The sequence below is a fragment of the Sinohyriopsis cumingii genome, chromosome 15 (genome assembly GCF_028554795.1).
Source record: "Sinohyriopsis cumingii isolate HCF-2022 chromosome 15, ASM2855479v2, whole genome shotgun sequence".
Classification (NCBI taxonomy): domain Eukaryota; kingdom Metazoa; phylum Mollusca; class Bivalvia; order Unionida; family Unionidae; genus Sinohyriopsis; species Sinohyriopsis cumingii.
This window is the reverse complement of record NC_142975.1, coordinates 85,831,363-85,855,539: the sequence shown is the minus strand read 5'-3', so window position 1 is coordinate 85,855,539 and position 24,177 is coordinate 85,831,363. Positions and strand designations below refer to the sequence as shown.

The 24,177-nt window shown below is 35.2% G+C and overlaps 1 protein-coding gene across 1 annotated transcript in view; it reads left to right on the top strand.

The window, feature by feature from the left end:
• Positions 1-24,177, top strand: part of LOC149782244 (uncharacterized) — a 577,549-nt gene that overhangs the window by 409,165 nt on the left and 144,207 nt on the right. Inside the window, exons 146-152 of the mRNA XM_089935097.1 lie at positions 39-457; positions 1,333-1,576; positions 5,230-5,347; positions 7,882-8,060; positions 10,941-11,100; positions 20,212-20,409; positions 23,225-23,437. Of these exons, the coding sequence (XP_089791223.1) occupies positions 39-457; positions 1,333-1,576; positions 5,230-5,347; positions 7,882-8,060; positions 10,941-11,100; positions 20,212-20,409; positions 23,225-23,437 (1,531 nt within the window). The remainder of the gene's footprint in view (positions 1-38; positions 458-1,332; positions 1,577-5,229; positions 5,348-7,881; positions 8,061-10,940; positions 11,101-20,211; positions 20,410-23,224; positions 23,438-24,177) is intronic.

The following is a 24,177-nucleotide window of genomic DNA, read 5'->3' as shown; positions in this document are numbered from 1 at the left end:
ACACTTACACCAATTACATTTTCATATACATGTTTCAGTTATGTGCCAACTGGGAGGGGTTCTTTGACCAAGAATCTGGAATCGCTGGCTATGCAGTAGTAGTGGGCACAGGGCCTGGTAAAAATGATGTTGCCAATCTCACGCGATTAGACCAGAAGACACACAAGAGTTGTGTTGAGTTACAGCCAGAAAACTACCTAGTACATCAAGGCAAATACTATTCCACTGTTTGGGCCTATAATAGGGGACACAAGATGCTGAATGTTTCTGCAAGTTCAAATGGTGTTTTGATAGACTTGACACCACCTGTTGAGGGACAGGTGATTGATGGAGAATTGACAGGTTTTCAGGATCTGGCTTTCACTTCCAGTAAAGTCACAGTAGCTATACAGTGGAGGAACTTTTATGACCCAGAATCTCTCATCCAGCAATATGAAGTCCAAGTGCAAAGGGCAGAGTGAGTATTGCAAATCTTCAGATTTTCAGGAATATGAATTGTTTATAATTTTGCAAGACAGGGTTTTACATTCTTTAAGAGTGATATAGTGGCTGTTACTTGTACATAGTTTGTATATTGCCAGAACACATACTGTTGTTGTAGTATAATTTGTCTCCTATATGTAGGAAAATATTTTATTACATTATAATGTTGTCCATCTGACAACTGGACCATCAATTCATCCATTAGTTTCCAGTTGTTTCCAACAGTAACTTTCATTGTCCACCATCTACAGTGACACAACTCTTGGATAACTTGCACTTAGGGTTAGGAATAATCTCTCAGTTTTAATGTCAGAAAGTGAAAGGTCAAGGTCATTATGACCAAATGAAAATAAATGATTTCTGCATGATAACTTTAGTTCTCCACCATCTCAGTTACCAAAGTTTGTGGATGGTTTGTTCTTGAGTTAAGAAAGAATCCTATTTACTTCAGACTCAATTTAAATCAAAGGTCAAGGTAACTGTGATTCAGTGAAGAAAAATGGTTTCCACACAATAACATCAGTTCGATATCATATACTTGAACCAAACTTTATTGATAGCTCAGGTAAACAAGAAGCTTTTTGATTTTGGAGGTCAAAGGTTAAGGTGGCTAAAACTACAAAAACAAAAATGGTTATTGCACAATGAAATTAATCTTCATCACAGACCAGAACCAAATTTTGTGAAAAAATGGTTTCCACACAGCTTCAAAAATGATGTTCATGGTACTCCTGTTTACAATAATTCAGTCAAATGATGCAGCGATTAAAAGTAAGAAGAAAATGTTTCAGTGCTTTAAATGTAATGATGTGTACACGTCCATTAATAAGCTTAAGTTTCTTTTCACAGAAATGATGGTAGTGACTATCAGGTCATCAAGGATTGGGTGGCGTATGACAATACAACAACTTTAGCTAAATGGCAGAACTTCCATCTCAAACACCGTGACCGAATCAGATCATTGCTACGAACCACGAACAATGCTCTCAACCAGATCACTTCAGTGACAAATAGCTTCATAGTTGATCTTACCCCGCCTGTTTTGGAGTATGTTAATGATGGAACAGAGGAGGGCATAGACTATGATTTCCAGGTAAGTAAAACTTGGTAACCATATCAACAGTACCTATACTCTTCTTTATTAAGCTTAGAAAATAAGTTAGGAAAGGTTTTTCTAAACCTAACTTCCAAAGCTGTTTACTGCTATGATTTCACCAAAGTTTCTTCACAATATCTGACATAGCTTTGTGCTACAGTTCAAGGTATACATTTTTGGGTCAGAAACTGCATGCCAGAGTTCTATTCATTTACCAGGCACTTTACATTTATCATTTATAATATACCACTCCCTCAATAACTCGTACCTGGATAACCCAATGAACCTGCTTATTATACAGGGTCAAATGTGATCCCATTTTTTCACTGAAAATACCAGAAAATTGGCCTCTGTTTGTTACACATGAAGAAAACTAATCTAAATTGGCAAAGAAAACTTTGATATATTACTCATTATGTCAAAGAAATGGTTAGTACACAGAAATTTTGAACTAACATCATCAAAATCTTAGAGTTAAGTGTCGTATATTGTGTAAACTGTTCTTTCCAAACAACATGGATTAGTAAAGGTTTAGACCATTCAGCACTTTAAAGAACAGATCAATGAAAATGTCACTATTGCCTACTGGTGGCAACACCTGAATAAATAAATGCCAATTAAATGAGTCTTATCGGGTAAAATTTATATTTTAGCAAGTTAAACATCTTTTAATTGGTTCATTCTAAACATCATATCTGCAGTATGCCCTCTTGTATTCAAATGTAAAATATTAGATCTACCATCCCAGCTACACCCATATGCATTTCTGTGGGAACCTTATTAAGTATTTTTGATTGTGTTTTGATTTCCAGCTTGTGGAAGTATTTGTTGTGTATTTACATTCATTTAAGGGAAGATCTGCTTTGTATTATCACATTTACTACATCTTTTGTAATAAATCAGTTAAAGGGGGATGAAATAATAAAAAAAGTTTAACGGCAGGTAAATCCTACTTGCATAAGTGCACATGGTCATGGTCATGTGTCAGTCAACTCATTTGAATTGATCAATCAAGCACTGTTATGAATAATAATATGTAAGTAATATAATTAAAGGTCCTTAAATGAGCCTTCTCATTCACAAATGTGAACAAAGACAAGGTAGTCATGCAAAATGAGTACGTAGTGAATTAAAAGCTTCGTTTTACAGATACAGTTCATTAAGGAGAAGTGAGTTCTGGAGTTTGTAGTAAATTTAAAATTCCTGAATACTATCATTCAGAGATTTTGTCAAGGATTAGAATTTTCTCAGTTACTTGCATTGAAACAATGACATCACTATTTCTTACAGAACAATTAAAACAAATTGAGTTTCAACATTGGCATTTGTTTAACAAAATAAAGATCTCTACTTTTGGAAAAGAGGAAGCTTTTGCAGTGACGTAATATGCAAGGTTTTCATGTACACTTGATGATTGTTGAAACCTCTTGGAATAATGTTGTTAATAATTACTGTTAAGTGTCTTGAAGAAAAGGGTAATTTATCCAAAAAACCAAACAACCTCACTAGAAAAAGATTTTTATTGAAAATTATTCACAACATAAATAATGAGTATTAACAGCCATTAAATTGTTACATTTTACCCACCCCACCCCACCCCCAGTTACTCAGTGCCCAGTGGAGATCACATCACCTTCTTAATTTTTGGGACATTCCTTAGTAACTATAGCCATCATTTAAAGTGCGGCTTATGTGTTTGGACCAAATTGTGCACAAGTTGTACAGGGAGATCTGAAATAATAATATTAATAATAATGGTGATGATAATGATAATAATGGATTTATTTTTACAGAATGACACAATTAGTTTTCAGGAACTAATCTACCTTGTGATTCCCTGATATTTTACATATTTACATAAATACTCAGAAACTTGTTAAGTACCAAAATATTTTTTTCGTCTCCTTTCCTTTGCATTTTCTTTGGCTAAAGTATTTTTCCTGGTAAAATGAAATGAATTTTTCTTTTAAAATTGCACGAAGCAAAGTAAAATCATACTCATTTTATTAAGTGACAACAGTGTATTAAGATGTATAATACAATGTTACAATTGGTTTATTTACAACATTTATACAATGTAGCTAGGTGACAACAATGAAGATGTAGGTGTCCATTTGTAATGGGGCATATTAAGTCGCTACTACCCAGGAACTTGAACTTTTCATTCAGTTTATTAGTACATAGTAACTTTAACTTTTATATGCTGCCCTCAATTCAAGCATCTGTATGAATATGGGAATGGAACTGAGTAAATTTTATGTTTTGCCAGACTGTTGATCAATGAAATAAATAAGTGTGATTGATGTTTGTACAGAATAGTGGTTGACATGCTATTAATCAAGATAAAGGTATGCATGGAGAATTGTGACCTTGCACCAACCAATTCATGCAAACTACTGTTAGTATAGAGAAAATGGGGGCTGGGCTGAGCTAGTGAAAGGGTCTGTGACACTAGAAATAGCTATATGCATACTTTGTTTCCTGAAGTGTGTCCATGTTTGACCAATTCTTTGTGAAATATTTACCATCATGACATAACAAAAGTATTTCATAATTCATCAAACAGGCACACAAATAATATACATTTATGATGAAATAATACACATATAGACCTTACATTGCCCATGTTAAAGGCAGATGAAAAGACAATACAGTGTATAGAACATGCAAAATATAATACAATAGTTGTTGTGTTTTTTTTCAAACATGTATGACCTTGTATAACACATAAATAAAAATGACACATGTAACACATTACATTTAAGCCATCAACATATATTTCAAATCACAGAAAGGCGTACTTTGAATAAGAATGCTAATAAATATGTACGTTTGTGAATTCAGAAAAATATATAATTGTGTAGGACGATGCTAAGCTTGGAGTTTGAGAAGCTCTGTAAGATTGTATTTTACATCAGTGAGAATACAAAAAAGCATTGAAGCAAATAATATCTAATACGTTTCTACTTTGTAGACAAGTTCTAAACCATAAATTAGCATTCCTATCAATGGATTTTTGTTGCAAAGCTAGAAAGTAAGTAAGTGATTATGTTAAGAAAATCCCTCTTTCTAAATAAGATAGCCAAATCACTCATGTACATACTCAGTGTGTATGTGTGTGTGTGTGTCTTTCTTGCTTTGCTCTCACTTTTCCGTGTTCAAGGAGAAGTCACCTTCAAAAATTCATGTCTTGCTTGACTCCTGATACAGTGTATAGGTAGTGAAGAAGCAAATAGTGAGAAGTTAATGAATAAAAAGAACATTAGTTTGCCTAATGGGGAGACATACAAATATTGCCAATTACAGTAAAAGACATATTGAAAGAGAATTGCTATAAGACACAATGTCTCAAGTTTCTCAGTGCACAAATATGTTGATTATACGGTGTTGTGACCTGTTTCTAGAGACAAGGTATTTTGGAAGAAAGGGGGCACTTTCAAGAGAGTTTCTACTGTATTAGAAATAATAATTCCATTTTTATCGTTTAACTTCGATATTAACTTAATAAGAAAAATTACAGATCTATGTACATATACAGCATTATGATGATACTGCACCTTAGAGAACTGCCAAATAAAGATTGCTTAGTGCACATCATACTTTATATAGTAAGAACCTGGATAAATCATAATTCTTACCATAATTTGCAGGTATCAAGAAGCCAGCTGTCTGCAAACTTTAAATTCTATGATATGGAATCAGGATTGGACCACTTTCAGATCCAGATTTACCAGGAATATCAGGGATCTAAGCGTCAAATCTTCCCAGGTAAATCAATAAGATTGATCTCTACATATAAATGGATTATTTGGTTTTAATGGTTCAAAAAATGTTAGGCATTTTTGTAATAGTTAAAATGAAAAAAATTTCACTTATTCTTTGGGTTTGATTGTGACAAACATTTTTCACAGTATTTTATGATATGGTTATTGGCACACCTGCATTAACTCCACGAGACAGGGGTGTCACTAGTTTGGCAATTACAACAGCATTGCCATGAAGTTTTTTTAACATTTTATATTTTTATAAGTCAGATACACAGGGGATACATCAATGGATTGATGTGGGTTAAACACCATGTTTCATTTGAATATCTGTTTTTATTGGGGTTTTGTCAGTTTTTATGTTTGTATGTTTAGATTTTCAGAATATATTGTCTCTTGTGGGAGTATACACTAAATAAGGGGAGAATATTTTTCTTCTCTCCTTTTCTTGGACTCTGGCTTTCCTTAAGCAAGGTAAGTCAGTATCACAGAGCCTTGAAAATGATGCCAGATTTTTACAACAGAAGCTACTAAACATTTTGTGATTTTTTTTGTAAAACTAGTTTCGTTTAACTCCATTGAATAAGGCCTTATCTCTAAGTTCCTGAAACTCCAACTTAATTTACTTATTTCTTACCTGTCAATGGTATAACTTTTCTTGTTGCAATGGGCATGGCAATGATTTGATAATTAACAGTGTCATTTATGTTTATGTCCTGTATATAAGTTTTAGAAAGTCAGGTATCTTCTACATATTGATTAGGATGGTGTGCCATTATTCACATGGTACTAAACAAGATACGAATTCAAAATAAAAGATAAAAGGTTTTTTTTACGAAAGTAGCCCTACTTGTATATTTATCATTTGTCTCAAGACCTGTATTCAGCAATTGTTATAAATGATGCCAGTTTTGCAGTAAACAGTGTCTAACAGGACATATTCTGTCTTCAGCCATATAAAAAATGGCATTCTTACATTCTCACAGCAATGATGTGCATGGGCAGAAACTGATATAACTGAGTACAATGACTCTGATAACACATCAAATCATTGTCCACTGCAGAATACTTGAAATTATCAGTTGTAAAAGTACTTAGCTATTTATATTTGCTATGAGTTTATAACATTTTATATCCAGTTTTTCTCAGTACACAAATTTCTGAGAAGTAAAGTTAGTCCACCACATTTTCCAATATCTATAGTAATCAGCTGTTTGCCGTTAACTAGCTCCTTTGGATCAATAATTGACTACTCTTCCAGACTTCTGTTGTCATACACATTGCTATTATTTTTGTCAAAAAACACCTGTTTTTCTAAAGACAATTTCGTGTTTTTAATTTTGTTTTTCATTTATAAAAAGTATTTGTGATATTTTATCTTCATCTTGGTATATGGCTGATGGTATTACTTGCCCATCTTTTTTGGATCTGCCATTAAAGGGAGTTGATTCTATACCTTCTAAAGGTAGCTATGGCTTTTTCTGGAAACATGGCTATGTTTTCTTCATTACTTCCCTCTTTGTAATTGTACAAGATTGAATTACCTGTTTATTCATTACATTGTTTCTTGTAATGTAATAAAGGTATAATTTGATTGATTTATTTTGTCGTATCATTAATTATAACAATAGATAGTCATTAACAATTGCAACTTTCTGGGATGATGTCAAGGTTGTGATATAATGACCCTCATTGTCTGTGGTATTTTTGGTAGAGACTGATATATTTACAAGTTCAAGCTAAGCTTGTATCATTGTGAACCAGTATTAACTTGACAAATTTATTGAACCAGCATTAACTTGACAAATTTATTGAACCAGTATTAACCTGACAAATTTATTGAACCAGTATTAACTTGACAAATTTATTGAACCAGTATTAACTTGACAAATTTATTGAACCAGTATAAACTTACCAAATTTATTGAACCAGTATTAACTTGACAAATTTATTGAACTGTTATAAACTTAACAAATTTATTGAACCAGTATTAACCTGACAAATTTATTGAACCAGTATTAACTTGATAAATTTATTGAACCATTATTAACCTGACAAATTTATTGAACCAGTATTAACTTGACAAATTTATTGAACCATTATTAACTTGACAAATTTATTGAACCAGTATTAACTTGACAAATTTATTGAACCAGTATTAACTTGACAAATTTATTCAACTAAGTGATTCAGCTTTTAGTATGAGATTTAGGAGACTTTCATTTGGATGGGGGTGGGTAAACTTGGTCTTTGATCAATTTTCTATTAATGATTCTTTATTTTGTTGTTAATTTCCAGAACAAGGAACAGTGTTCAAAGACTTTGGTATTAGTTAAGATAAAACACTTTTTTACAATAAAACTACCACAATAAACGACCATTAAATGTTGCAGTGATTATTTAAAATGGAAATAGTCAATACTTCAAGATTATGGAGCTTGTGAGAATAGGAGAAACAAGTATAAATTCAACTGAAACTTTGAAGTAATACCATTGTTATATGTCTACATTTTTATCTTTGTTGTTGCGTTTTTTCAGTGACTTCAGGTGAATGGCTTGAAATAGCGAATAGTGCCAGCATGTCTGTTTTTACCAAGGATGCATTATCCTTGATCTCAGGGGCACGTTACACCATGAGAGTTGGGGCCATCAACAAGGCAAAATTTGTGGCAGCCTACAACACTAATGGTGTTATTATTGATGATACTAAGCCAGAGGTAGATATTTTTGATGTTTGTAACCCACCAAATACTTACATTTGTAGACATGAATAAAATATCTGAATACATATCATGTAATTAGTCTGAAAATGAAAGAATTATTCTTGATTTTTATTCCCCACCACCACCAGGAGTATTTGTCCATCCATCAATCTATTTGCCGTGCCTTTTTAGAGCTTTGCATTTATGACAGTATTCAGGCACTGCATGAAATATTTGTCAATGTCCATCAATCCATCTATTTGCCATGCCTTTTTAGAGCTTTACCTTTATGACAGTATTTAGGCACTGCATGGAGTATTTGTCAATGTCCATCAATCCATTTGTTTGTCATGCCTTTGTAGAGTTTTGCATTTGTGTCAGTATTCAGGCACTGAATGGAGTATTTGTCAATGTCCATCAATCCATTTGTTTGTCATGCCTTTGTAGAGTTTTGCATTTGTGTCAGTATTCAGGCACTGAATGGAGAATATGATCATTCTTTTGCAGTTTTTTATCTATAAATATTCTGAACTTAGTGCCTGAAATTCTGTTAAATCCTAAATTCTTTATCTTTACAATTTATGAATTTACCTTTTAATTGGCACCTTGTAACCAGTATTTTGCAGAAGTGCCATTAAACACTGTACATACATACATACACATTTGAAAAACAGATAGACCTGCTGGTTCACTTTTTAAAATTGGTTTTTGAACAGATACCTTGCACTGAATATTATTATTATTATTATTATTATTATTAAGATTTTTATGTTCACTATTCAACAGATCATAAAATGCATGCATATGTTGTTCTCTCCCAAATTTATTTTCCACACAAGATTACTACATCATGCTCACTTTAACCAATCTTTAAATTTAATCATCCCCATTGACTTGAAATAATCACTGATCTCACTTTAATCAATCCTTTAAGTTTAATCATCCCCATTGACTTGAAATAATCACTGATCTCACTTTAATCAATCTTTTAAATTTAATCATCCCCATTGACTTGAAATAATCGCTGATCTCACTTTAATCAATCCTTTAAGTGTAATCATCTCCATTGACTTGAAATATTCACTGATCTCACTTTAATCAATCCTTTAAGTTTAATCATCCCCATTGACTTAAATAATCACTGATCTCACTTTAATCAATCCATTAAGTTTAATCATCCCCATTGACTTGAAATAATCACTGATCTCATTTTAATCAAACCTTTAAGCTTAATCATCTTAATCAATCCTTTAAGTTTAATCATCCCCATTGACTTGAAATATTCACTGATCTCACTTTAATCAATCCTTTAAGTTTAATCCTCCCCATTGACTTGAAATAATCACTGATCTCACTTTAATCGATCCTTTAAATGTAATCATCCCACTTGACTTGAAATAATCAGATCTCACTTTAATCAATCCTTTAAATGTAATCATCCCCATTGACTTGAAATAACCACTGATCTTAGTTTCTTTTCTACACCATGATAGAAGAATAATTTCACTATGGATTGACAACTTGCATATAGCTTTGAAACAGGACTGACTCAATTTAGTTAACTTGTGTAAGTATCACTTGGAGACAGCTGATTACTCTTTTAAAATAATATCTGGCCAGTTGTACAGCATGCTGAGATCAAAACATGGTCAGCTTATGTGAGAAGCCTGTGATCAATAGGAGGTCAACAAAAGCCATGTATGGCTTCTTTTTTTTTGACCCATGAAAAAAAAAATGTCTTTACAGATGAGTTTTAAATATTGAATGACTCCTGATCCTAATAAAAGGGACATCACTCATATCTCATCTCAAAGACAGAAACAGCTTTCGTTCTCAGTCAAATAGATGAAGATATAGAACTCTTTGTGTTACAGTGACACAAAAGGTGGCTTCCATACCTGCTGCAATAGCACAACTACCTTTCCCATCATCCAGCAACTGAATTGCTTCAACACTCCACCCTAATTACATAAGCTGCATCACTTTCAGTTTGATTGTTGTTGTTGGGTTTAATGCCATTTTTCAGCACACGATAGGCTATACATCGTGGCTATTATTAATGGTGGAGGAAGAACCCGGAAAAATCCCGGAAAGAACCATTAACCCACGAGAAGCTACTGGCAAGCTTTCTCACATACCCATGTTGGAAGAACCCACGCAGACAGAGGTGAGATGGCAGTGATCTGTAATGGAGAGCACTTTAGACCACTTGGCCACTTGGGGCCCCTACTTTCAGTTTGATATATTGACAATTTTTAGTTACATTCTCGACAAGACTGGAGTACAAGTAAAAGTGAGAAGAGAAATATTGTATATTGATTCTTTTATATAAACAATGCCATCCTTCTGAAGGAAATTTTTTTTGGTTTACACATACTGAATGGTCACTGTGTCCAGGAAAGCCAGTGATAACTTAAGGCAGTGACAAACCATTGTTTAGTTAGGAAACAACTGGCCACTGACTGCAGAAGGCCTGTGAGCATTTCACCTGGGATATTTATATAGGAAATTTCCAAGGGGAAATGTGAATGACCATTTTGAGCAGGTGACCATTAGGACAGGTTTGACTGTACACTTTCTCAGTGAAGACTTGCTTTAAGAATCAGTATTTTTTCTGTACCCAGATAAACTCAGGCAGCTATGGATTTTATTTCCAGTACATATTGGTGCATGTAGGAACTTGACCTTGTCAGATACACTGATAACAATTATCCACATGCACACATATGATATGACATTGGTACTGTTTCAGATGGACTGAGAACAATTATCCACATGCACACATGTGACATGACATTGGTACTGTTTCAGATGGACTGAGAACAATTATCCACATGCACACATGTGACATGACATTGGTACTGTTTCAGTGATATGACATTGGTACTGTTTCAGATGCATTGGATCCATGTGGGTACTCTGTCATCTGATGTGGAAGAAGTAATAGAGGGTTATGTCTGGCAGTCTGACCATGAAGGCATACAGGCCACATGGTTTGCCACAGATGGACAGTCAGGAATCAAGTTCTACAAGATTGCCATCGGAACATCTAAAGGTTGGTAGTGAATAGTTTTTGTTTAAAATCATGGTGAGGCACAGGTATTACTTTTCCAGCAACATCAGCATCGTACCAAAAGTTATGTGCTAAACTTGTTCAAGTTAACTAAGGAGGGAATACATCATTGCACAGGTGGAAGTGATGTTCAAAGAATGATCTTTCATGTTGCAGACAAATTTTTCTTGGCAAAAAAAGGATCACATTTGTATTCAAATTTATGTATTTCTTGTTATTTTTCAAACATGAAAAAATGATTATTAATTTCAGTGTACGAAAAACTATATGTAAAATAAAGAATTATCATTTTGTGGTAATGACCGTGTACGAAAAATAAAGGGATCATACCCGGACAAGACCTGCGGAACACACGACACTCGACAATCTAACGTACAAAACTTATGTACAAATCTGTCTCATTCTGCTCTCAACTTAAGAATCTGATTGTTGTTATGAAAGAGAGAGAGAGTACTTTTTATTGTTCAGTTACCTGTCAGTTGTTATTTCTTATGTAAACACTACAAGGGCACTATTATATTCCATTGGCAATTAAAACCTGAATAAATAAATCGTTTTGGTTGTAATTATGAGATCCATTGTCACTGTGCCACATGGCTATACAGATGTAACATACATGCTAATGAAATACGCTTGACCTTTAGCTTGGTCTTTTCCGGAAAATACTGGATTGAAGACCAGATTAACCTCTACAGATCAAATTAAGGAGGCTCTACATAGGGAAATGAGGCTACCCATGGGGTATTGAAAATGTGTACAACAAGCCCATTAGCTCAAGAACAATATTAATCTACTGATACTTGTTCTGAAGCCAGTTGGAAAAAAAATGGCAAATGAATTTAAGAGAGAGAGAGAGAACAACAAAGCAACGTGTATTAAAATATATTTTTGTATTATAAACACAACATGTTATTTTCAAGGATATAATTTGTGATCCAATGTTGGACGTATGCACAAAACAAATGCAAAAACATGATTCAATGAAACATTCACAATTTTCAAGAGTTTTGTAAGTCTTCCAGCTCAAAACCCTCAAACCATTCACATTCTTTGTCACTAGAAAGACTTTCCAATGGAGCTGCATTTTCACTTCTTATGTAGTGGTCCTCTCTACCATTTATCACATTTGAAAGACCAGTAACTTTGAAACTACTGATTATCATGTCATTTAATTCTTCACTGGCTTCAAAAATCCAGTCAATCATCTGCTGCTTTGAAGGGGCTGGAATTTTTATGGTTGCTTCCTCACCAGCTTCCCTGGTTGCAATATTTTTGGAAGCCTGGTCCTTCATGTACGCTGACCATTTTTTCCGCAGCAGTCCCTTGAAAGGCCTATTTAGATATACATCCAGTAGCTGTAGTTTACTTGCGCATCCACTGGGGATTACTGCCATTGTTGTTCTGGATTTTTTCATGGAGTTTTCTTACTCCATCAGTCAAATGGCAATGGAATGAATCCTACACTAATAGAATGGTGTGCACTTCGTGTGTATTTTCCAAACTTAATCAATATAATCCAACATTAGGTGTCCATCAATCCATGCTTTTTGTTGAACTTTCACTACAACTCCCTTTGGGATTTTTAGATTTTTTATGGGGTTTTTTCCCCGATAGATTATCATGGGTGGCAACAAGCCACCGGATGCCAGGCATATCAATACACAAGTTAAATGGCACTTGTCACTGCCGGTACCTCTAATACGCACATCTCTTGTTCCAGCTTTATCAATTATCTTTCCTGGAACCAAGTTGAAATACACTGGCATTTCATCCATATTTACAATTAAATATTCATCAAATTCCTCTTCTTCCTGCAGCCTTCTTATATATCTGGTAAAGCAGTCTATTTTTTCCTCTAGGTCTCGAGGTAGTTTTTGAGATATTGAAGTTCTACATTTCAGTGCCTGTCCATTTTGCTTGAAAAATCCATCAAACCATCCTCTTGAGCCCTGAAACTTAAGATTTTCCTCCTGAATAACTGCAGTAGCATAATTTTATAACATCTCAATTGTTACAGGCACATGATGGTCCTGCATACAGAGTAACTAGGATAAAATTTCCTGCTCCTTCTCATGCGAATACATCAAGTGTCAGCTGGCACCTGGAATAGATCTTTTCTTTGTCCTTTGAATATTTTTCGAAAAATCCATTTTCATCCAGCTTGATAAAGTACTTGGTTTAAGGTGGTACTTTGCAGCTATGGCTCTAATTCCACATAGTTTTGCCTCCTCAACAATTCTTATTTTATCGTTAATGTCCCATTTCATATACTTTACTCTTACTGGTGACTTTGCAGTACCAGGAAACTGGCTTATATCCCTCATATCTTTGCGGTAGTCCAGCTTGTCTACTGCAGGCTCAGGAAATTTTTCAGCAACAATGGGCACCTTTTCAATAGCATCTTTTGGTATGATGGCATTATCAGTATTTGATTTGTGCAGTTCAGCATCATCTTTTACATTGGCGATCTCGGTAACTGAAGTAACAGACAGGTCATGGGCTTCACCTTTGTCTTTTCTGGGCTGTCCAGATCCAATTTTCTGCCTTTTGTTTCTTGGTTCAGTGCATTTAGATGGTGGTGGGATAAAAGTCTCTCCCATTGGCAAGAGTTTGAAGAAGCACGAACAGATTAAGATCTTTGAAGATATTAACTATATATAAATCGAACTCATGGAGTCAATGTTGCATTCATGATTAAAACTAACTGGGTTTTTATAGTTTTTACTGCATTACTATATTAAGACAATAAGATCATTTGCCCAATGGTCTGTGGTCTTCGTGTCTTCCTGTACTGAGATATTATTTTTACTGGATAAATAAACTCAAATGGCTTCTGAACTCATTTTTAAATGCACACGTTTCTTTGTTACACGACTGACATAATCAAGAACGCTCATTAACGATGTTGTCTGGCTGTTGATGAATAGCAGTACATATTGTAATGACAACAACAGAACAAATACATCAATCATTATATTTTCTCACTGATACAGCAGACAAAGAAGGGCAATAAAGTGAATGTGAATAGATTCTCGGTTAACAAAACAGTTGCCCTTTCTGAGTAAGATGAGCAAAGGGCTTTCTACAAACTTATAATTGGTAAATATTTTTATTTTTTATTTTTATTTTTTTCATTATTAGATGCCTCAAATACACATTTACACAAAGATAACAGATAATTTGGGTTTGTGTTTCACTGAGGAAACAGATATTTATATTTCTCATCTGGGATTATACCAAATATAGTTGGCAAAGAATAAATTGATCATTTTGCGTATCTAAGTGATACACCAGCATTTTTTCTGACGCTGTTTGAAACATGATGAAAATAAAAACAAAAATATGTAGTGAAATACAATAATAAAAGAAAGAAATTATCAATTAGCTACATGCGTGATTATAAATGATGATTGTTATATTGCCTGAATCTCCTGTTTCACTATTCGATGCCTCAGTTAAGAACATGCCCAAAGTTAGTCACTACTCACAACATGCTTAGCAAAACAATACCTTGGTCATTTGATGTACCTAAATCGAACTTTGGTATATTTTTGAATTCATTTGAAATGAGAACCTGTTTTCAATTTTAATAAAATGAAATAAAAATTATAGATAAATAAAAACTAAAACAATGATTTTGTCTCTTATTCTTAACTGTAAAATTTAAAGGACCGTACTTTTTTTGTTATCACTTTGGCAAAAGTAAATTTTCACAGTAGATCATTTTATGTATGAAAAATAATAGGATGACTGAAAAAATATTAAACTTGGTGTATGAAAAAATATGATAGAAATAATTATTATTTGTACAGCTTGATGGTGTACAAAAAAATTAAAGGGTACAAAAAATAACATGAAATACGGTACCATAATATCATCTTCTGCTAGGCTCTTGGTATTGCTTCACACATGCAATAAGCTTTAAAACTCCTGTGGGGCTCTTTAATTGGTGTTTTTCATACCAGCTCAGCCTCCCAAAGGCTGTTCCAGACTTTTACAGAGCCCTGCAGTGAGACCTTGAGGCCAAAACTTACATTTCACAACTTCTCTTTGCTGCTCCCCACTCCCATTTGTTTCTCCTTGGTTGACCAAATCCTACTGCACGATTTGCCTTTCACATAGCAAGACATTTAATTGGTGTTTATTTCATTCTCTGTTGCCACCTGTTAGCATGTAACAGAAGTTTTCATTGATCGCTATTTCACCAGACTGTTTATTTACAGTGTATTGACAACTATTTATCATTAAAAGAACTTACATAATATATGATATCTTATTTAGAACTTGCAAATTTCACGATATGGATGCTGTCTTTACAAGCATTAATCACCATTTTCGATGATAATGCGAGCGATGTATCAAGGTTTAATTTACCAATTCTTATCATATTTTTTTCACATTCAGCATATTTGAAAGATATTTAAAATATATTTTCTTTGGAAAAAATCAGGAGACATGCCGGACACTGTGTTTTAATCAGGATCGTGAGTTATCTGGACACAAGTTATCGAGGGAGTGGTGTACTGCACAAAAATGCCTTCAATAGCATCCTAGTCCCTGACATTTTTATGGTAGATTACCACATCGACCATGAAGGGTGCACATGTCTCTGTCCATTTTTTGGTCTTCCAACCTTTGTGGATGATATCTACATCTTTATATACCTGTACAGCAAGGACATTCTGTTTGACAGCGGCAAGGTGCTCTGTGTGCACAGCTGAGGACTAAGGGTCTACCAAGCAGGTGGTGTATAATATACAAGGTGTTGTTTGTGCACAACTGAAGACAAAGGACCCACCATGCTAGTGGGGTATAATATACAAGGTACTTTGTGCACAACTGAGGAAAAGGGGTTTAACAAGCAGGTGGTGTATAATATATAAGGTGCTGTGCAGAAGTCCAGTGGAAGCAAGTGTGGTTAAATCCAGATAAACATGCACACAGTGGACAGAAAAAGTGATGGACTTGTATGTGAGACCATACATAACATTGAGCAAGATACAGACTCCAAGCCCTTGATGTTAGAGAAAAGATGTGAAACCCCAATGGCAATACACCAGCTGTAATGGTCTTTGTTACCAAGGTTTCCAAGTGGCTATTTTATGGTATTGACTACACCAATGACTTCTCAGGAGTGCTTAACAGGGTGACTCTCATGTGAAAGAATGGCATGCTGGAGCAGAGCAACTTTGTTGATTCATCCATTCTGGAAAACATGGTGTTGGTGAGCATGCCTGCACATATATCAGTACAATCAGCCAGGGGTACACTGTCCATTGTAAGCTGTGCATATATCAGTACAATCAGCCAGGGGTACACTGTCCATTGTAAGCTGTGCATATATCAGTACAATCAGCCAGGGGTACACTGTCCATTGTAAGCTGTGTATATATCACTACAGTCAGCCAGGGGTACACTGTCCATTGTAAGCTGTGCATATATCAGTACAATCAGCCAGGGGTACACTGTCCATTGTAAGCTGTGCATATATCAGTACAATCAGCCAGGGGTACACTGTCCATTGTAAGCTGTGTATATATCACTACAGTCAGCCAGGGGTACACAGTCCATTGTAAGCTGTGCATATATCAGTACAATCAGCCAGGGGTACACTGTCCATTGTAAGCTGTGCATATATCAGTACAATCAGCCAGGGGTACACTGTCCATTGTAAGCTGTGCATATATCAGTACAATCAGCCAGGGGTACACTGTCCATTTTAAGCTGTGCATCAAGGTAGTATCAAACTTCAAGGCTGGTGAGGTATGCAGGCCATTTGGAGTGTATCTGGTAGACTATGCCAACTGCCCCAACAAGCATTTTTCAAAGACATTTTCGTACCAGATGTCCAGGCTTGTGGCTGCACCAGAATTGAGATTTCACTCATGCTGCCCTGGTATCAATCTAGAGGCAGAGCTGTGAAGCTACCACACTGAGGTGGAGATGCAGATAGCACATGAAGATGGACAAGCAGAACTAGCTTGAGTTGGAATGGTCACAAGAAGAAAGAGATATGGTGAGCTTGCATGCCAAGAATGTTGTGCTTGTCACTTCAGTGGAGGACAGCAAAAAAATTACATAAATAGTTCTCACGGAAGAAAAAGTGGTGTACATGCTTAGCTTTCACCAACAGTCAGCAGAAAACTGAATAAAAACAAAATGGGGAATTGCACTCACATTGTGTTGTGTTTGGTCCAAAGTAAAGAAGAACATGTCTTGCACACTGTCTAGGCAACAAAGGGGATGGAAGTCATCCTGGAAAAGTGTCATATAAACATTGTCATGCAGGAGGACAACTACAAGCTTAAATACCTTGTGAGAACTGGCAAACACCAACAACTTTCACTGTAAGTTTGTTCTTTCTGCAATAACCAGATTAGCTGTATCATTTGGAATCCAATACATGTATGGAAGCTCCAGTCCTGAAAAACAAGGTTATCCTACAGGCTCTGCACAATGCTACAGAAAAGGATTCCCAACAGAGAGCAGGCAGAATGTAAGCCAGCCAGATTAAAAAATACCATCCCCCAAAGGCAATGACCTCAGGAGGGGACTTGGATGAACTTAAAATGAATATATCTGCACAAGCTTTGCAGAAACCACTTTCCAAGGAGTTGCATGTACAACTTCTTTGAAAGAGTAACGAGAAGGGTGTGCCAATCACAGATGAAGAGGCACCATTGTATGCTTGCAGTGCAAGGTAGAAAGACTTGGAAACCTAAAGGAACTGGGAAACATCACACACTACTAGGCAAGATGAATGACATGCTGGCAACCATGGCTGTGATTGCAGCGTGCAATGAAATGGAGCCACAGCCACAGGAAATACTGTATTTAAAAGTACAAATACAGGTATCTGGCAGAAGAAATGAAGGTGTCCCACATTCTTTGGCATGGCCTAGACACCAAAATTTTTAGGAAGTACAATCAAGTAAAGGTCCATATCTGCACTTGTGCACTAGAGGCCTAGATGCTGCTATTGGAACTAGCAAAATGGGAGGAAGTACAAGCAAGTTTAGGTCCATATCTGCACTTGTGCACTGGGGTCATATAATAGAATTGGCAGTGCATATCCATTGCACATGCACACGATTTTTTTAATGGCAAGAAACATCAATTACACAAGGCCAAGTTTTTCAAGCCAGGATGGCAGTGATGCAAGTTTTGATTCAGATTGGCCAGCAGTTCCACCTAGGTCTATGAGGTTGTATAAATGTAGGCACAACACATTGGGTATTCATGGATATATATGGAAAGATGTGCCAGAGAATTCTGCATTTTCTAAATCCCACTTGCAGGCTGGTATGGAAATGCAAGGAGCTACTAGCTGACTTTAGGAATACAAGCAACAGAGTATTTATCTCCATTGTTACTGTTCCAACAGTGTATTCTCTAGTTCAACGTAGTGCTGCTAATATGGTACCTATGCAAGAGTTCATAGCTGGGGCATCTGACCACTGGTGGAAGTAGGAAATATTGGAATTCCTGGTTTGATTTGCACATCTCATGTACCAATATCGGAGTATGCCATTGTATACAAGAATGCTGCCCTGACATGAGCTAGTCCCAACCAAGTACAAGAAATAAAGAGACTCTGAGAAAGAATTGTGTCGAGGATACCAGAACAAATTTGGCACTGGGACTACCCACCTTGATACAAAAGTGTGCTCAGGAATAGCAACTTGCAACTGCCCCATCACCATAAAGCTGTACAAGCAACTGTTACCCAGGCAGCTGTTCCAGTCTGGAAGAGCAAGTGCTGGAGCAGACAAAATTACCTGGCTTGGTTGTACGGACTTTGTAGCTGTCGAAAGAAGTGCTGGAACATAACAAGGTCATGGAATTAATGAACATAACCAGTAGTCTCAATGAAAATATGGAAAAAATTGAACATGAGGTGGAAAAGACTGAGCTCACTGCAGAAAAGATGTAGCAATTCTTACATAAAAGACGTGGGAGGCCTGTATCCAGGAAAGCCAAAATACAGTGCAAGCACTTTGCCTGTTCCAATATAGTAGCCCTAGCAAAAATATCACTCACCCTCAAGCCTTTGCCACCAAAAGGGAGCCTCTACTTAGTGACACAATGGAAATAACAGGATCTAATTCATAATATACTGCAAGTGTAGTGATCTCCCTGACATATGGAGTCTATTTTATAATCAGGTTATCTAGAAGCTCTCCCGCATACCTTAGGGGATCATAGATGGTCTCTCCAGGGCAAGCAAATATATCTCCCTCCAACTCTTACCCATTCTCCTATGGTATTATGATTGTGTAATATCTTTGAAGAGGATTCCAATTTTTTAAATAAAATGTTTTTTCAATAATACTTACCCAATCATAATACACATAAACTCCTCGCAGCCTCCCTGCAGTTACATGCATATTGAGAGTATGCCTTCCACTCCAGTAGTAACTGATGATTTCGTGGAAATGTGGTGCCAATCTTGCTATCAAGGGGAGATCACTCTAACTGCCAGCTTGGTGGACAGATAACTTCTAGCTTTTTAGCTAAAGAGTTTTTCCATGGGAGGGCTGGATTTACAAGGTAGTTGTTCTCCTAAGGTATTTTGATTGGGTAAGTATTAACAAAGAAATATATTTTACTTGAAAAATTGTTTTCACCTTCATATATTATTTTATGTATTTTTTGCAGAATTGTAATATCTTTACATTTATGTGCTCCATGTTTGCATTTAATTGGAAGGGTTCTGGAGTTTGTGCAGTACTTAATTTTTACATTTTTTTAATTTTCTTTTAATTGGCACTGTATAGACACTATTATTATAGCTGTAGTTAGATGCTAATGCATGCAGACAAATGGTTTATTACTAAAGGTTTTTAAAACAAGTTGATTGACAAAAAAAATTAAATTTTGCAGTTGCTAATTTTAGTTTTGTTTAACTTTATGCAGCATTTCTAAATAAAAGTTTGAGGATTTTGCAGCACCATTGATGTAATTCTTTGTCAGTTGGTATTTTTATGATTCATATGCACTCCCAACTTATAAACTATTTAATGCCCCCTTTTTTGAGTACATGTGCTTGTCCTAAACTGAATAGCTTATTGTAACACGTTTGGTGCATTACAGGTGCAACCAACATTCTTGATTGGCGTGTCATAGGCAAGGAGAACAGTATGTACATCAGAGATCTGGTATTGCAAAACACTGATCTAAACACCAAGGTTCCAGTCTATTATCTGTCTGTGCAGGCCTACAATGGTGCTGAAACTCCCAGTGACACCATGTATTCCACACCAGTCATTGTTGTACCACAGGATAAGATAGGTAGGTTCTTGCTATAAGCTTTTATATAGAAAATAATTTGCAGTAAGAATTAGATGCTTTAATTTTATTTTCACCTGTATTAGCCAGATTTTTTCATCCAGATGAAGTGAGATGATGTTGATATGTGGGAGCCCTGTAGTAATCGCCTTTTCTGTCTGTCAATCAATCTGTCCATCCTTTCAGTCTTTTTGTGACCCTCTGAAGTTCTGCAACCTTTCAACAGAATTGGATGCCATTTGGTAGGTGAACTGCATATGACAAACAGTTATGCCTTGAAAGGTCATAATCTTTTATGGTCCAATTTTGATGAGTTGTGACACTGTTTTTTTTAACAAGTTTTAAATCACACGTATCATTCAGTCCATGCGCAACCACAAGATGTGAGTTCTACACACTCAGCCAAAAATACTTTGGAATCCATTGTCATCAAAAGTGGCAGCATATTAACATCAACTAAATTTCCAGTCATGTAATGGAGATTGGTCTCTCTGGATTCTTAACCACAGAGTTATCATCAACTAGATACCAGTCATGTAATGGAGATTGGTACAGAGTTATCATCAGTTAGATACCAGTCAAGTAATGGAGATTGGTCTTTCTGGATTCTTAACCAGAGAGTTGTCATCAATTAGATACCAGTCAAGTAATGGAGATTGGTCTTTCTGGATTCTTAACCAGAGAGTTGTCATCAATTAGATACCAGTAAAGTAATGGAGCTCGGTATCACTGGATTCTTGACCAGAGAGTTATCATCAACTAGATACCAGTCATGTAATGGTGATTGGTACAGAGTTATCATCAACTAGATGCCAGTCAAGTAATGGAGATTGGTATCTCTGGATTCTTGACCAAAGAGTTATCATCAACTAGATACCAGTCACAAAATAGAGATTGGTATCTCTAGGTTCTAAGCAAGAGTTTTGTAAAATAAGAGCTTAGAAGTGGGCTTGATGAATGTCAAAAAGTCAGCAGCCTGAGTTGCTGGAAAATTTTCCAGTTTTAGCTTACCTTTATGAAATTGTTCACTATGAATCTGTATACAAGTTCTTGCACCTATTTGATAATAGATTGTGTGTCCTGCAGGATACGTTCCAAGCAGACTTCTTTGATATACCTGAAATTTGGATCACAGTATCATAATCCATCATTGCATGGAAAATGAATGGTGGCACCCATCTCTTATTTTATCAACCAGTTTGATCTAGTGTATAGCAGTGTAACATATATGAGTTTAATAATTAGTCACATTCATGCATTCTAGTGAGATTATCTTGCATCTGACTGAGTTTGTTACCATTTTGCAGACCTAATTTCTAATATGATTTTGATCAAACTTAGAATATATTCTTATATCATTAACATCTCAGATGAGTTCAGTGATAGGCTGAAGCCATGCATATTAAGGAGGTAATCATGCATCTGATTGGCTCAGTTTGTGACCAATCAAGAGGTCATGTTTCTGATCTGTTTTTTCTTGTCTCTGGTGGTCACATGGTCAGAAGGGCCTATGGGATGGCCTGTTTTCCATTATCTTTCCTTAGTCTGGTAGCACCATGATTTTGTTGTCACTACTTCTCATAAACTTCTTGGAGAATTGCCATGAAACTTTACACACACATTCAAACTGCATATCACCCTTATATAGTCAGCTGACTTGTGCCAAGCTTTTAAAGAGCTTCTTTCTACAGAAATAATCATTAGTATGATTTTGTGTAATTCAGTACTACTGTACTACTCTTTAAAACAATGTTATTTCATGTACTCGCCTGTAACATTTTAGAAAGGTTTCCTTCTCATCTTTGTATGAATCCTGTACATGCTCGTCCTTAAAGCCTTGTGCATATTTAATTATAGCAGTAGATCAGTCATCTAGTTTTTAATAGCATTTGTTATCAGAAGACACTACATCTTGTACAAATTGTACAAATACACCTCATCTTATACAAATTGTACAAATACATTTCATCTTTTACAAATTGTACAAATACACCTCATCTTGTACAAATTGTACATCAGCTATTCATACACATATAATTGTTGAAGGCCTCGATGTAGATTGGTCGGTTGACCAAATGAACTTCTTTAAATAAATTCATTATTTATTATTATTATTATTATTATTATTGTGCTGAGGTACCATAAGGTGCTACTAAAAACTTTTTATATTTTTTCTTGTTGTACATAGTTTTACATATTTTAAAAACATAACTTTTGTTGGCACTACATACCCTTGTTGGTGCTGAGGTGCAGAAAATAAAAACATAGTACATACATACATCTTATGGAAATGCTCATGGCAGTCGATCCACTGTATTTCAGATTTGAATAGTAAATGGCATGCTGTCGATGATGTTCCACCTCAGAAAGTCTCAGTCTTTTTGATGGAATGTGCTTTCATTTAAGGATTTGTTTGAATTGCTTATACTGTTATATTTTATTTTATTCTATTTTACCCAAAAAATTTAACATCTTTGCTTTTAATATCTTATGTTGTAGTTCTTTGTGTTTATTTGGAATGGTGTTTCTTCCTAAAGTCTTTTTGTGCAATTTTTCATTGTTATATTTTTTTAACTTTAGTCTTACTTGGCACCACATAGCCATTATTGTGCTGTCATGCCATGAAACACTAATACATACTCACATACATTTTAATTTTGAACTTTATATTCCTCAATTTTAAGCTTGTGAAAAATTCCTAAGTAGGAAACAACAGATTTTCATATCAAGCGACATTTTTTCGGATAAGAACACTGCATGTTAAAATCAAAGTGACTGAAAGTTTATACATAAAAACAATCTTTATTATTTCACAAAGGCATTTTAAGAGATGGGGCTGAAGATAAAGTTGATATTAACTACCAGATGGACGCAGGGACTGTATCTGTTCAGTTTGAGGGATTTGAGAGTAGTATGCATGGTGTAATGACATACCAGTGGGCTGTTGGCACACAGCCTGGAGGAGAGGATGTACAGCCCTTCATAGAGGCAGGACTTATACACAATGAGGAAGAGAAAGCAGCTGCACCAGGTAGGTCTGAGTTGTTACAGTACATTTAGAGATGAACATAATGGTTTGTCTTAGATAAAGACTCAAGTGTAATTGTAATGCTCCAGATTTAACAGTTTGACAGATGCATCCAAGACAAATAAAGACACAGAATGAAAATAATTCAACAGAAAGATATTTATCTTTATGATGGGCACTGTCTCAGCAGCTGTAATTAACAAAAATGTTTGGAAGAAATAATTCAAATTACCAACTAATATTTTAATTGGTTTCTTAGGCACAAGTCAAGATATATGAAATTATTATTATTGAAATATTTATCACAATGCTATTACTCAAACCCTAAATCAGATCCTCTTGTTATCGCCATACATCTCTGTATATAGGCCATTGGAATGAGAAAGATAGGGATAAAGTTTGCAAACACCTAATAACACATTCTCAAGTCAGTTACCAGATGAAATCAAAATTTCAACCTAACTTACAAGCATGATGAAATCTGAAAAACACATTGAAACCTCTCAAACAAAATATTTCATCAATTATTTTCAGATATTCTATCCATAATGAAAGCTCTGCAAAAAATTAAATCTTGCAACCTTTTAATATCCCATGATGAAATAAATCCAAATTAGACACTGCTATTAAATTCTGTTGACATAACTTAGATTGAATTGGAGTTGCTGCTGTTAATTGTTATTGATTAAATTTTGTTGTTTTTCTTGTCTTAGGGAGCTCGTATTGCATTATATCTTCCCAAC